We start from the raw sequence: 14427 nt of genomic DNA on the forward strand, positions 1-14427 counted from the left end.
GTCTTTGCTGTTCAATGGACATTCCATTGTCAGTTTTTAAACTGGTCTGATTCTGTCACAAAAGTAACTGCCATAAATGATGATAAATGACATAAAAAAACACCTTTGCAAATCCTGTGTTATAGAGGAAGTAACATCACTAAAATGCCCCATGCTATAATTAATATTTACACTGTGTAGATATCTGATACACACACGCACACACATACACACATCTGTCTGTCCCCATTTGTTTGTCTTTTCATTCATTTTTACTATTTAAATTTCTCTATTTGTCTATCTATCTATCTATCTGTCATCATATTTGTTTTAAATTTCCATCTGTCTGTCTTTCCTATCTATCTCTCTCTATTTATCTGTTTTCTTTCACTATCTCTCAGTTTAGCTCTGCCTGTCTTTCTGTCTGCCTGCCTGCCCATCTATCTATCTATCTATCTATCTATCTATCTATCTATCTATCAGTTTTTCTTTCCATCTGTCTTATCTCTCTATATATTTATCTCTCTATATAGTTGTCTGTCTTTGTCAATAAATAAACCACACATTACTGTAGTTCAAATTAATTTATTAATAAAAAAGGTTATTAAGGATAAAATAAATGTGAGTGGTTTTGAAAGTAAATACATCATGATAAGTCAGTTTGAGTTAGCTGAGCTCAGAGTGCGCAGGACATTTAAGACCACGGACACGAAGCCTTCGACAGCTTCTCGCTCCTCGGGGTGTTGTTTGATGGACAGCGTGAGGTTGGCGTGGCGATGGGGCTCGTCAGCTCGGTCCTGCAGGAGCTCGGCGAGGATCACGCTGCCACCACTCCAGCTATACATGTAGAGCTTCCAGGGACGAGCATCGCTCCGGCTATACGCCAAGATCTGGATCTTCACCAGCTGGAAGGCGGAGTTTAGAGTGTCAGGCGAGACGGAGGGACGAGGGACGCCAAGACACTGGCGATGCAACACCTTCAGCTCCATCCACAGCTTTTCAAAGGCATCATGGGATACCAGAGGACTCAGAGATAGGCTCGGTTCTTCTGAGGCATCAGCTGTGCCATCAGTGTCTCCTGCTAACATGGTCACGGATGGAAATTAACTTCAGAACATATCCATATGACATCACCACAGTACTTTACGTAAAATGAACTAGCTTGCTAGGAACTTAACAATAAATATTTACTGCTGCATAGCTAACGTTAACATAGCAGGCTAACATTAGCACAGTGCTGATAATTTGCATATACTTTACACTATATTACAATCAACTGTGATTGATTAATCAAATGAACTCTTCACTCTGGAGTACCAGGGTGTGCTGTGGAGCAGGGGGTGTTTGTCGTGGTCGCCCCATGACATTATCTTTACAAAAGAACTGCTAAGTTGCAGCGTTGAGCTAGCTAGCTAGTAATATTTACCTACTGAAATGATGCCTGTTGGTGTAGCGCTGTCATATTAAATAAAATATAGAGCGTTGTGTATCTAGCGTACCTTCCCTCAGATTTCCATTCTGAAAGGTCTGATCCGAATCATTTATTCTGATTTCACCATCTGCATCTGAGACCTCTGCAGGAACGTCCTGCGCACGGCTCTCGGCCCCTAAAAGAGGATCCAGCGTGTTAAAACTGGAAGCCCAGTGATTGACAGGTTCCTCGGTTCGTCCGGTAATGATGGTCATGGACGGGTCTGATTTAGGTCCCAGGAGAACCTTGCGGGTTTCGTTCACTCCACACTGCAGGAGTCTGTAGTAGAGCAGAGCTCGATCCCGCACACACATATCACTGTCCTCCTCTGTGGAAAAAACAGAATCAGAAACTCCAGAGTCACCAAAGATTACAGACACGCTGACTCACTGATCTGTATATTTTCACCCTACATTTACAAGATAGCAGGTTGATGTGCTTAGCTAGCTAAATCTATCTGAACACTCCAAGCAGCCATGAGTGAGCCTGCGTCCCAGTTTGTAAAAGGAAATTGTTTTAGAGCACAGCATTGCCTTCTGGGTAAATTGTTATTGTGAATTCTGATATTCCCATTTAACACTCATTTAACATTCATGTAATGTTACTCTACAGTTCATCTAACTTCCATCTAACGTTTATCTAATGCCCAGCTAACAAACATCTAACATTTACCTAATGTCCATCTAACGTTTATCTAACGCCCATCTAACATTTATCTAATGTCCATCTAACGTTTATCTAACGTCCATCTAACAAACATCTAACGCTTATCTAATGTCCATCTAACATTTATCTAATGTCCAGCTAACACACATCTAACATGTATCTAATGTCCGTCTAACGTTTATCTAACGCCCATCTAACATTTATCTAATGTCCAGCTAACACACATCGAACATGTATCTAATGTCCGTCTAACGTTTATCTAACGCCCATCTAACATTTATCTAATGTCCAGCTCACATACAGCTAACATTTATCTAATGTCCATCTAACATTTGTCTAATGTTCATCTAACATTTATTTACATTTACATTTATGGCATTTGGCAGACGCCCTTATCCAGAGCGACTTACAACAGTGCTTTGAAGTCTATCAAAAATACATTCTGATATTGGCTCGGTAGGTCACAAACTAGGAATACCATCAGTCCAAAACTCTGTTGGGGAGGTGATTTTTTTTTTTTTTTTTTTTGTGAAAGTGCTAATTTAAGTATTTTATGAAGAGGTAAGTCTTTAGACGTCGTTTGAAGACTGCCAGTGACTCAGCTGTTCGGACGTCTATCTAACGTCCATCTAACGTTTATCAAATGCCTATCTGACGTTTATCTAATGCTCATCTAACGTTTATCTAATGCTCATCTAAAGCTCATCTAACATTTATCTAATGTCCATTTAATGCTTATCTAATGTCTAACTCATCTAAAGCCAGACTGCAGAAAGCTTCTTCCTGCATGCCATCACACTCAACTGAACTTAAGAACTGCACAAGACTCCTTATTTTCTATACTTAAATTTTTCATTCTTTTTTCCTCATTTTTATTGTATTTGCTTCATATTTATCTTAACTTAATCTACCCTACTACCTCTAATCCACATGCTGCACTCATGCTGCACCTTAAACAATCCCACCACTGTATGTCTTTGCAAGGTTTACAGGTATGAATGTGTGTGTGTGTGTGTGTGTGTGTGTAGTTAAACTCAGGTAGGAATGTGTGCTGTTGTACTAGTGTGTAATGTTTGTCCCTTATGTAAACAGGACTGTGTAATTAAAGACAAATTTCGTGAGTTACTAGTGAGCCAAGTCAGAATGATCTAACTAATCATGGTAAATGTTTTTAGTTGGCAAATTTTTTCCTTATGTCTTACGTACCGATGCAGTAGTGTAAGAGACGGCCCAGCATGTCCTGAGTCTCGGCTGGCCGAGACAGGAATAATTTCAATGATGCTGTGAGCAGTTCCATCTTCACTGCAGAGGAGATCTCCATCTTTATTCCATCTATGAAGCCCTCCAGCACATAGGGGGCGTTACTGATCTGCTCTCCGTGCACTCCAAGTAGCCATAACAGAGCCTGTTTCCCCTGAGAGAGGGCATGAGAGAGAAATACAGTCCATCTTGTAAAAGGAAGGACAACAGTGACTTGAAGTCAGAGCAGCAATGTTTATTCAATGTCATTTAACACTCATCTAACGCCTGTATAACGTTCATCTAACACTCATCTAACATCCACCTAATGTTCATCTAACACTCATCTAACACCTGTCTTACCTTCATCTATAACACTCACCTAATGTCTGTCTATCGTTCATCCAACACTCATCTAACGTCCATCTAACGGTTCGGTTCATCCAACACCCATTTAACGTCCATCTAACGTTCATCCAACACTCATCTAACGTCCATCTAATGTTCATCTAGCACTTATCTAACATCTGTTTAACACTCATCTAACACCTCTCGAATGTTCATCCACCACTCATCTAACGTCCATCTAACGGTTTGGTTCATCCAACACTCATCTAACGTCCATCTAACGGTTTGGTTCATCTAACACTCATTTAACGTCCATCAAACGTTCATCCAACACTCATCTAACGTCCATCTAATATTCATCTAATGCCTGTCTAACGTTCATCTAACACTCATCCAACACTCACCTAACATTCATCCAACACTTATCTAACGTCCGTCTAACGTTCATCCAACACTCGTCTAATGTCTAACATCCAACACTCAGCTAAAGTCTGTCTAACGCTCATCTAAAGTCTGACAAACATTTATCCAACACTCATGTAATATCTGTCTAACTTTCATCCCACACTCATCTACCGTCTGTCTAACGTTCATCTAACTCCCATCTAATGCCCATCCAATGGCAATCGAACACTTATCTAACATTCATCTAATGTTTATTTAATGGCCAGCTAACAGCCATCAATAACGTTCATCTAAAAGTCACCTAACGCTCATCCAACATTCCTCTAACGCTCAATTAACATTCCTCTACTGTTCATCTAACACTGATATAATGCAGATCTTACATTCATCTAACGTTCATCTAATGTTCATCTAACGTTCATCTAACACAGCGTTCACCTGATGCCCATCTAACACTCGCCTAACACCCATACCTTTTGAATGAATGAGAGAAAGAAAGACAAGTGGCTCAGTGTACACAACATCCAAAAGATCAACTTAACTTGTCCAAGAAAAATGTCAGCATGCAAATATATGCAAATGAGTTTAGACTCCCCAGGTAATGCAAATTCAGAGACAGACAGACACAAAGGGCTTGTGAAAACAAGAACGATGATCAGTTTGCATTTTTAGCTTTATTTCCTCTATTCTTTTCATCTTTTGCGTGTTCGGTATGACCCGTCTTCTGTGTATGCGTTTGTTCAGGTGTCTCTAGAACTCCCTACAGAATAAAACATGGCAAAAAGCGTGTTTTGTGTTTCCCTACCTCATCATCCTGAGGGAGATCATCACACCCCTCGACGGCATGACACACAGCTGCAGTGCTCTGAGGGCAAAACCAGGCCAGGTCTCTGTATGTCTGTAACACAGCTACACACACACACACACACACACACACACAAAATAAGAGGCACTACAGAAAGCTTCACCATATCAATGATTATATCCATCCATCCATCCATTTTCTGTAGCGCTTATCCTGCAGAGGGTCACGGGGAGCCTGGAGCCTATCCCTGGGGACTTGGGGCACAAGACAGGGGACACCCTGGACACCATGCCACCCCATCGCAGGGCACAACTGCACACACACTCGCACACTACGTGCAACCTGAGATGCCAATCAGCCAACAATGCACATCTTTGGACTGTGGGAGGAAACCAGAGTACCCCGAGGAAACCCCTGAAGCACAGGGAGGACATGCAAACTCCACACACACACAGGGCAGAGGCAGGAATCGAACCCCCAGCCCTGGAGTTGCGAGACGAATGTGCTAACCATTAAGCTAATAACATTTATTATTAAAGTTCGATTATGTGGAGTGTCCATTCTACAAGTCCTTGTGGATGAGCTGTTTCTATAGAAACGATAACCTATTAGAAAGAGTGTATTAATATAAACCTGTGATTTGCCTTGTAGCTGGAACTGTTAGAGTTATAGAAAATTAATCAACACCTTCTGATCAATCAGATTTGAGAATTCAGCAGAGGTGTGGTATAAGGAACTGCATCGAACATGTCTCTAGGGAACAAATAACCTGCTATGCTCATTTTATATTTTATATACATTTAAAAACTTGCTGTATTTGTTTTTTGGTGTAGCAAAAAGTCCCCTGATTTTTACATGCTGTTTAAAAAACACTGTTCAGGATTTATTTATCGGACTGAGAGATTCAGAAAGACATGGTGAGTGTTTTTTTTCAGCAGTGAATGTAAGAAAACATAAATTTTTAACCATTCAAAAGAAATGAACTGATCTCAGGCAAAAATATCTGTGTTTTACAAGGTTTCTTTTGCATTTTGCTCTTTAATGAGTAACAGGGTTGAGATTTTTGGCACAAAAATAACAGAACATGTGGTTAACTAGCAGTTAAAATTGCAAATAAATGGAAAAAAGGACGTTCTCGTGATATTGGAGGAATTCGGTTTAAGTTCCTGTCGATCATGTGTTCAGTCGAGTGAAAAAAATAAAATGTACCTTTTTCATAATCTATACCAGACGACTTGTGGAAAATGATGTTTCAAGTACGAGATGTTAAACTGATTCACATGTTAATGCAAAAAAGTTCTATTAAATTTAATGATTATATTTCAAAGTAAAGATATAGACGGCTGGAATGGGAAACAGTTTATCTGAAACATGTACATAGGTTGTGAAGTGTGAAGGAAACATTACCTGTGTTTAAAGTGTGTTTTAACTTTACACACATATCTGTAAATGTAATATCTGAGGGACACAAATGTGGAATTATCCAATAAATAAACCCCTTCTTTTAAAAATAAAAGTGAAACTTCAGAGCACCATCAAAATTGTGTCATGTTTAGAAGTAAATGAAAAGTCCTCTGTCTTGGACTACGTCTACCGTCACCTGATTGGCTAAACTCTGTGTCTCGTTTACATAAAGTTGAGCTCGACTGGAGGTTTCACAACACACAGAAAGTCAGATTTCAGCATGTTTACAGATGGAAGTGTACTGAAAGGTAGACTTAGAACACACACGTCCTTATCGGAGATAGCGAAATCTTTACAGTCTGAAAGTATTGCCACACACCAACACCTTGTAACTGTGATTGTATTGTTAAAAAAAATTTTTTATAAAGTGTAAGCATGGATCATGATTCTGAAATATTAATATTGGCACCTCCTGGATAAAACATAGAAAATGAATAGGAAATGAGACAGTGGTGAATGGCTTCAGTGACTACAGAGTGATATGTGTGTGTCTGTGTGTGTATTTATCTCTTACCAGAAGTGATATGTTCCTGCTTTAGTGCCAACAATCCTGTCAGAATGTCCAAACACTTCTCAGTGTACGTTCGCCCGATACGACCTTCGGAGGAGGAGAGGCATTTTAATCAGTCATGTTTATCACTTCACTGCAGGTCAAGGCCCATTTTTCAGCAAGTCTGTCTTAGTGCTAACACATGTAGGGTGTGGTGTCTTTCATTTAGCAAGTCTTTACCCTATTTCATAAGCATGGATTAAGTCACTTCTGTGTGCCACTACAGACCAACACATCACATGCTAGATATTTTTAAAAGTAAAAGAGTAATTGTAAACAGGTGAATAAATTGTTTAAAATAGGCTTGAGGCCTTTCTGCAGGTTTACCTTCAAAAACTACTCAAGGTTTCAAGAATATGCAAATTTACAAACCAAAACACAGTCGTCGTGTAGGTGAGGCAAACTTAGGTAAATCTTCCATCTCACACATACACTCTCTCTCTCACACCTACATCTCTCACACATCCATCTCACCCACACACACAGTAAACAGGAAAGGCCTCCAACTTAAAAAGGCTGTGAAATATACCACCGAAAACAGTACTAGTGCATTCATTTAAAATATATATTATTTTTCTCTAATTACAATAACAGGATTTCCTCCAATCAATCAGTAAATTTGCATTAAATGTTATTAATAGTGTTATTAACAGCCACATTGCATTAACTCACTCTCAGCATTCAACTCAAACTAACAACGCCTTTCCCTTCCGCACATCCAGGAAGTGTCTTTGTGTAGATTAGAAGGTGTGAAATCTGGCTTTCTAAGTAATGAAGTAATGAAGGCGAGAGAGGCAAAAGAGATAAATAAGTGACAGATTTAAAGAAAGAATGCAAAGAAGCTGGAATTATAAGAAAGAATTATAATGAGTGTGTGTTGTTTTTGAACAGCTCCGGATATTTATTATTACTTTCTCTATTTCTTTCAGCTGCATCATGTTTATTGGTGTGACTGAGGCCTTGTCACCCCTCTTATGGTTCTAAACTGTTCTAAACTTACTGAATACTGAACTTTAAACTGTAATTCTAAATAATATATTATATATTGAGATTTGTGAAAAAATGATCTATGTTTTATGTTTTGTATGTTTAGCAAAACATGCTGTGAATAATATATCAAATTCAGCCCTGATTACATTTTACATCACTATGAAGTAGGGCTGCACAATATTGAAGAAAAATGTGATATGCGATAACTTGTTAAATAATTCGACATGCGGTGCGACAATGCTATAAGTGTGAAAATCAATTTAAATTATATTTATATATATTTTTTACATTACTTAGAAAGTTTAAGTTAATTTGACTACTTTTTTGGTTGTGGTGTGTTTCATTAGACTTCTTTGTGAATCTGAAACACTGTTAAACATATCTATATTAATTCACGTTTTTCTTTTATGCAATACGAATGCATTTTTGGATTTTTATCTCATTATTCTAATCTAATTTGGTCAGGCACTAACACATGCTTCCTCTGAGATATGTGCAGCTCTGCAATTGTGCAATGGTGAACTGCTGAACATCACTCAGAGGAAAGCGCTATCTGCCTTCTTCCACATACAGGAACCCACAGGCTCCCATGATTGGCTAGTGCCATTCTGATTGACAGAGAAGAGAGTAATCTCTTGGCCCCAGAGAGCAGGTTCAATTACTCTAAAATCGCAATTGTCTGATGATAGAGTGAACGCTTTCAGCAGCGCTACACTAATGTTTGTACTAAACTCACCAATATTCAAATGCATTCAAATAGAATTTTAAAGTACTTCAAATCCAAAAAACTATTTGTAAAGGAACATAAATGTTTGGCTTTTTTGAATAATTAAAAATGCACAAGGTTCACGCAGACTGAGTGTGTTACCTATCGCTTTAATGGCAGCCTGTGCCAGTTCAGTAGAGACGTCAGTGCAGTAACTCTTCAGTTCCTCCAGGATCAGTGCTACGTTCTCGTCGTTCACCAGCTCCACCAGAATCTCCATTTTGCGGAGTTTGACGTACGCCGGTTCAGAGAAAGCGCAGAAGAAGCGTTTGTAATGGCTGCCGTACGCGGTCGGCTGACTGCGGAGAACCTGCTGCACGTGGCAGAGCGCTGTGAAGCGCATTTCCCGTGCTGCAGCACCGCAGGCGGCCAGCAGGGGGCCCCGAGCACGCATGAGGGCATCAGCCTGCACTGTAGGGTGGGCGGCGGCTAAATGCAGGAAAAGGCGGAGTGTGGCGGCCATGACAGGTGGCTGAGCGCTGAGCAAGAAGGTGTCAATCAGGCTGAGGATATCGAAGAGCTCGTCATCGTTACGGGGACGATAACGCAGGAGGAACGTTAGAACTTCACTCTGAGACCAGCTGTCCAAATCCTTCAGCCTAGAATAGCGGAAAATATATCAGAGATCAATAATGTAATGTTTAGAAACTTCTTCTGAGACAATGTAATGCAAGTCATGAACAACAAGCTGGTGTGCAAAAGTTATATTTAAACAGAGGCCACACCTCCTTCACTGACACTGACAGGTACACAGGCCACGCCTCCTTCATTGGGAATTTATATTTACCCAGACACTTTCACCAATTAAAATTCCCATCTACTTTTTTTACTTTGATAATAAATATTCTGATTCAGATCAGCTGATGCTGTGTAAAAGAAAAGTGATCACAGACAGGCGAGCTGTAGAGGAATCAGACCTGTTGATGAGGTGGTGTGCGATGGGTTTGTTGATGACGACGCCTCCTTCATGGTGTAAAATCTCCTCCAGAGCACGCAGACAGTTTACCATCACTACAGGGTCAGGGTCTCTCAGCAGAGAGTACAGCTCGTTCACCATGCCTCCATCTGCAGCAAAAACATCATCATCATCAGCATCATCATCATCATCATCATCAGCAGCAGCAGCAGCATCATCATCAGCATCATCAGCATCATCAGCATCATCAACATCATCAGCATCATCAGCATCATCCGCAGCAACAGCAACAAAACAAGGGCTCAAAGAAAATAAGCAATGGATGAGAAAGAAGGAAAGAACGAAAGAAAGAAAGAGGGCAAGGAATTAAGGAAAGAAGGCAATGAAGGCGAGAGAGGCAAAAGAGATAAATAAGCGACAGATTTAAAGAAAGAATGCAAAGAAGCTGGAAAGAAAGAATTATAATGAGTGTGTGTTGTTTTTGAACAGCTCCGGATATTTATTATTACTTTCTCTATTTCTTTCAGCTGCGTCATGTTTATTGGCGTGACTGAGGCCTTGTCACCCCTCTTATGGTTCTAAACTGTTCTAAACTTACTGAATACTGAACTTTAAACTGTAATTCTAAATAATATATTATATATTGAGATTTGTGAAAAAAATTATCTATGTTTTATGTTTCGTATCTAACATTAACATCCATGTCTAATATCTCACACACAGTGCTTTTGCTTGCCGTTGTTCTGGATATGACTATTTTTAATCTGCCTATTAATTTTATTTACTACCTTTTTATTTACTAACAGAACAAACCAAACTGAGCAGAATGAAAATAAGAAGATTTTAATTCAGTTCCTCTTTGAGGTGTATTTATGAAGGAATGCAAACCTCTCTCCTTTAGATTAGATTTAGATTTGCTGAGAAAAATAATGTTTTTCACTCGTAACCCAGCAGAAGGGTGATATTCTTCAGTACAGGAGAGAGGAGAGAAGCGAGCTGATATGACTGACGCAGGAACAGTTGTGCGCTCTGACTGTCTGCACTTCAGTACCGATCTCTGCGTTGGGTTGGAGGCTGTGTATTTTGGCGCATCCTAACACGGCCACTCTCCTCACGTACGACGATTTATCCCGCAGAGCGTTCATGACAGGCTGATGGATGTACTCGATTATTCCAGGCATCCTGCAATCAAAGGAAAAAAAGGAAACAAATATGATAACCCAACACACCTCATGGAGGTGGCGCCACCTTGTGGGGCACAACGGACACCGCTACATGGACGAGATGTTTCTCGACATCCGTACCTGAGGTTGCACATGTTGCGGAGCGCCAGGCCGCGGATCATCGGGTTCGGATTGTCGCAGTCCTTCCTCAGTGTGTTTATCGCAAGCAGAGCCATGTCGGGTTTCACTCCAGCGAACGTCACCATGTAGAGAAATACCAGCTTCTTCTGCACCACGTCCACCGTCGCACTCGCCTTCACCATCTCCATAAACACACTCGACACGTCCACACCCTCCGTCATACACCTGCACACAGAGCCATTTATTAAACATTTTATAAGAATAACAAAGTGGATAAAATGTGCTGCAAGAAGCAAGCATCGGGGTCCAAGCACTTTTCTGCAAATGCTCATTAAATAAAAGCACAAATGTAACTAAGAGAGATTAATAGTAATGTGTGTGTGTGTGTGTGTGTGTGACAAGCACCCATGACCACTTTGTTGCCATGGCACTGACCTGATGACCCGTGTGATGTAATTTCTGTAGCGGAGCCGGTCTGCTTGGACATTTGGATTGGACAGTGCCCTCTTTAGGTCCTTCACCGTCTCCTCACACCCAAAATATGGCATCGTCTCTCTGAGAACAAACAGGGGATAGCCGGACGTAACCAACCATGCAGGACACGCGGAAATCAGTGCAAGATTTCTCTCTCTCTCACACACACACACACACACAGACACACCCACTATATCACATATATATACAAAACTAGTGTCTGAGTGTGACTGGATGGCAACACACTTATACATTTAGAAGTTTATTTTTAATTATAGTTATTTGTAGCACTGAAAAATAATTCATTATGGGACTTTATAAACTCTTTATAAACTAATAATTTAACAGATGGGCTTTCACACACAGCAATCTCTCGAGTTTACTCAGAAAGGTGGAATAAAGAACAAACATCCAGTGGGCAGCAGTTCTGTGGACGGAAATGCCTTGTTGATGAGAGAGGTCAAAGGAGAATGGCCAGACTGGTTCGAGCTGATAGAAAGGCTACAGTAACTCAGATAACCACTGTGAACAATTGTGGTGAGCAGAAAAGCATCTCAGAATGCACAACACATCGAACTTTGAGGCGGATGGACTACAACAGCAGAAGATCTCATCAGGTTCCACTCCTGTCAGCTAAGAACAGAAAGCTGAGGCTGCAGTGGGCACAGGATCAGCAAAACTTGACAGCTGAAGACTGGAAAAACGTAGCCTGGTCTGATGAAGCTCGATTTCTGCTGAGGCACACAGATGGTGGGGTCAGATGTTGGCACCAACAGCATGAATCCATGGAGGCAACCTGCCCTGAGTCAACAGTCCAGGCTGGTGGAGGTAGTGTAATGGCGTGGGGAATGTTTTCTTAGCACACTTTGGGTCCATTAATATCAATCAATCATCACTTGAATGCCACAGCCTATGTGAGTATTGCTGCTGATCATGTGTGTCCCTTCATGGTCACAATTTACCATCTTCTAATGGTTACATTCAGCAGGATAATGGACCATGTCACAAAGCAAAAGGCGTCTCAAACTGGTTTCATGAGCATGACAATGAGTTTATTGTTCTTCAGTGGCTTTCCCAGTCACCGGATCTGAATCCTGTAGAGCACCTTTGGTATGTGGTAGAACGGGAGATTCGCAGCATGAAAGCGCACCTGAAAAATCTGCAGGAATTGCATGATGCAATCATATCAACATCGACCAGAATCTCAAAGGAATGTTTCCAACATCTTGCGGAATCCAAGCCATGAAGTATTGAGGCTGTTTTGAGAGCAAAGGGAGGCCCCTTATAATAATACCTGGTATTTTATTAGTGTTCCTAATAAAATGGACATTGAGTGCACTAATAAACAGATTATAAAACGTATCGTCGTGGAGACTTTTATTTAACATTTATGGAAGGAGTCTCCAGTGTCAGCGCTTTGTAACAGTAAGTAAGTTTTCTGCCACACAGAAGTCTTCAGGACAGAGGAGTTTCTGGTTTCTCTGAAAACATGACAAAGTGCCGACACTGGAGACTCCTTCCATAAATGTTAAATGTTAAAAAAGAAGGAAGACTGTTTATAGCTGCTGTAACACAAGTGATAACTTCTTTCATGGATGTTCCACAGCATTATATGTAATTAAAAATGGATAAAAATTATGACTTGTCATTCCTTAAAACTAACTTTAATAATTATTATCAAACTGATGTGGTATAAAGAGGAATAAAATACTTTTTCATGTGCCGTATGAAGAAAATGATCAACTTCAGGTTGGTAACAGTAGCTCCACTTCTCCTCGTTGTTGATTAGTTTCTTATAACTGCATACCCCTAAGTGTTTTATTCTTTATATATTTCATATTAATCTATACCCATGAGTGTGTGAATGAATATTATGTTACAGTTTGCAGATGTTAATTGGTAGTAAACATGCTTAATTTATTAGCTAGCAACGCTAAAGGAGTAAACATGCCCTAGATGATGGATCATAATTGTTGTAAATGTTTAATAGAACATGTAATTTGCTTGTCATAAGAACTGCTATTAGAATAGTTGCTAGGCGGATCGTCATCCTGATTCAGCCAATCAGATTGCGAAGACAAACCGGACGTGGTGCAGGATGTGCCCGGGATACAGGATACGCCATAACACCAGCTAACTAGCCGGTTAGCGATAACTAGAGTAAAAGCATAACTCCTGGTTTTAGACTGTTTGTCATAATTTAGCTCATAATCACAGAGTTAAACAATATCTTACCTGATTAGTTACTTAATCCCGATCAAAACAATATACAGAATTTTTCTAATATAATCACCGGATGGAAAATAGGCTTAAAATCTCTGGATACATTTTGTTTATGTAGAGACAATCTGCGGCGTGAAGCGGGAAACAAGACCACGACTTCCGGTTGCGTTATAATTCAACATAAAAGCCTTTACTTGTGCTGCAACGTATAGACAGCAGACTGGTGGCACAGTTTAACAAAAATAAATAAATAATAAATAAATAAATAAATGTGCTTGGTATAGTTTCTACAGGAACACTGTTCTTCCCAAAGATTTTCCCTCAGGTGGAGTTTTGATGATGGAGGTGGAGAAATGATGGAGAAATCTCTCAAAAGTGTGAATTGTGGATGAGGTTGTGGTGAGTGTGAAGGCCATAGGATATGATTTACATCATTTTAATCTTCATCAGTACATTCAGTGAGCCCTCGTGCCCTGAGAATGGGGGCGGAGTCATCCTGGGAGAGACCACGCCCACCAGGAGAGAAGCGTTTCATCACAAGAGTCAGGAGTGCAGTACTGATCTGAAGTGTGCACACGTGGAGCAAACCATGCCAGCAATATAAAATAAATTTAAAATAATTTTTAAAAATATCTTCTTAATCCATTATGTAAGAGGTAATGCAAATACCACCAAGTCTCCCAATAAACAAACAAACAAACAAATAAAGGTTAGACAAAGAAACAAACAAAAAAAAGACTAAATGACTTTCACAAACTAATATCAATAACAACTGTTCATACCATTTGAGCAGCTTGATTATATTATATTATTATATATTATTATAT

General features: G+C 40.0%; 1 protein-coding gene across 2 annotated transcripts; it reads right to left on the reverse strand.

Annotated features, from left to right (window-relative positions):
- Window positions 1-548: 548 nt before the first annotated feature.
- ap4b1 (adaptor related protein complex 4 subunit beta 1) lies at window positions 549-13770 on the reverse strand. Of its 2 annotated transcripts, none has more exons than XM_026944898.3 (11): window positions 13613-13770; window positions 11339-11458; window positions 10904-11128; window positions 10651-10781; window positions 9601-9748; window positions 8786-9282; window positions 6892-6975; window positions 4914-5017; window positions 3323-3530; window positions 1479-1778; window positions 549-1057 (listed from the first exon to the last, which is right to left on the reverse strand). In XM_026944898.3, exons 2-11 carry the CDS (start codon window positions 11449-11451, stop codon window positions 636-638), a joined length of 2232 nt encoding a protein of 743 aa, XP_026800699.3. In that variant the 5' UTR covers window positions 11452-11458; window positions 13613-13770; the 3' UTR covers window positions 549-635. The 2 variants fall into 2 exon arrangements, with proteins under 2 accessions (XP_026800699.3, XP_026800698.3); XM_026944897.3 differs by having other exon boundaries at window positions 549-1060.
- Window positions 13771-14427: the final 657 nt, after the last annotated feature.

This window comes from Pangasianodon hypophthalmus, chromosome 16 (assembly GCF_027358585.1).
Source record: "Pangasianodon hypophthalmus isolate fPanHyp1 chromosome 16, fPanHyp1.pri, whole genome shotgun sequence".
Taxonomy (NCBI): Eukaryota; Metazoa; Chordata; class Actinopteri; order Siluriformes; family Pangasiidae; genus Pangasianodon; species Pangasianodon hypophthalmus.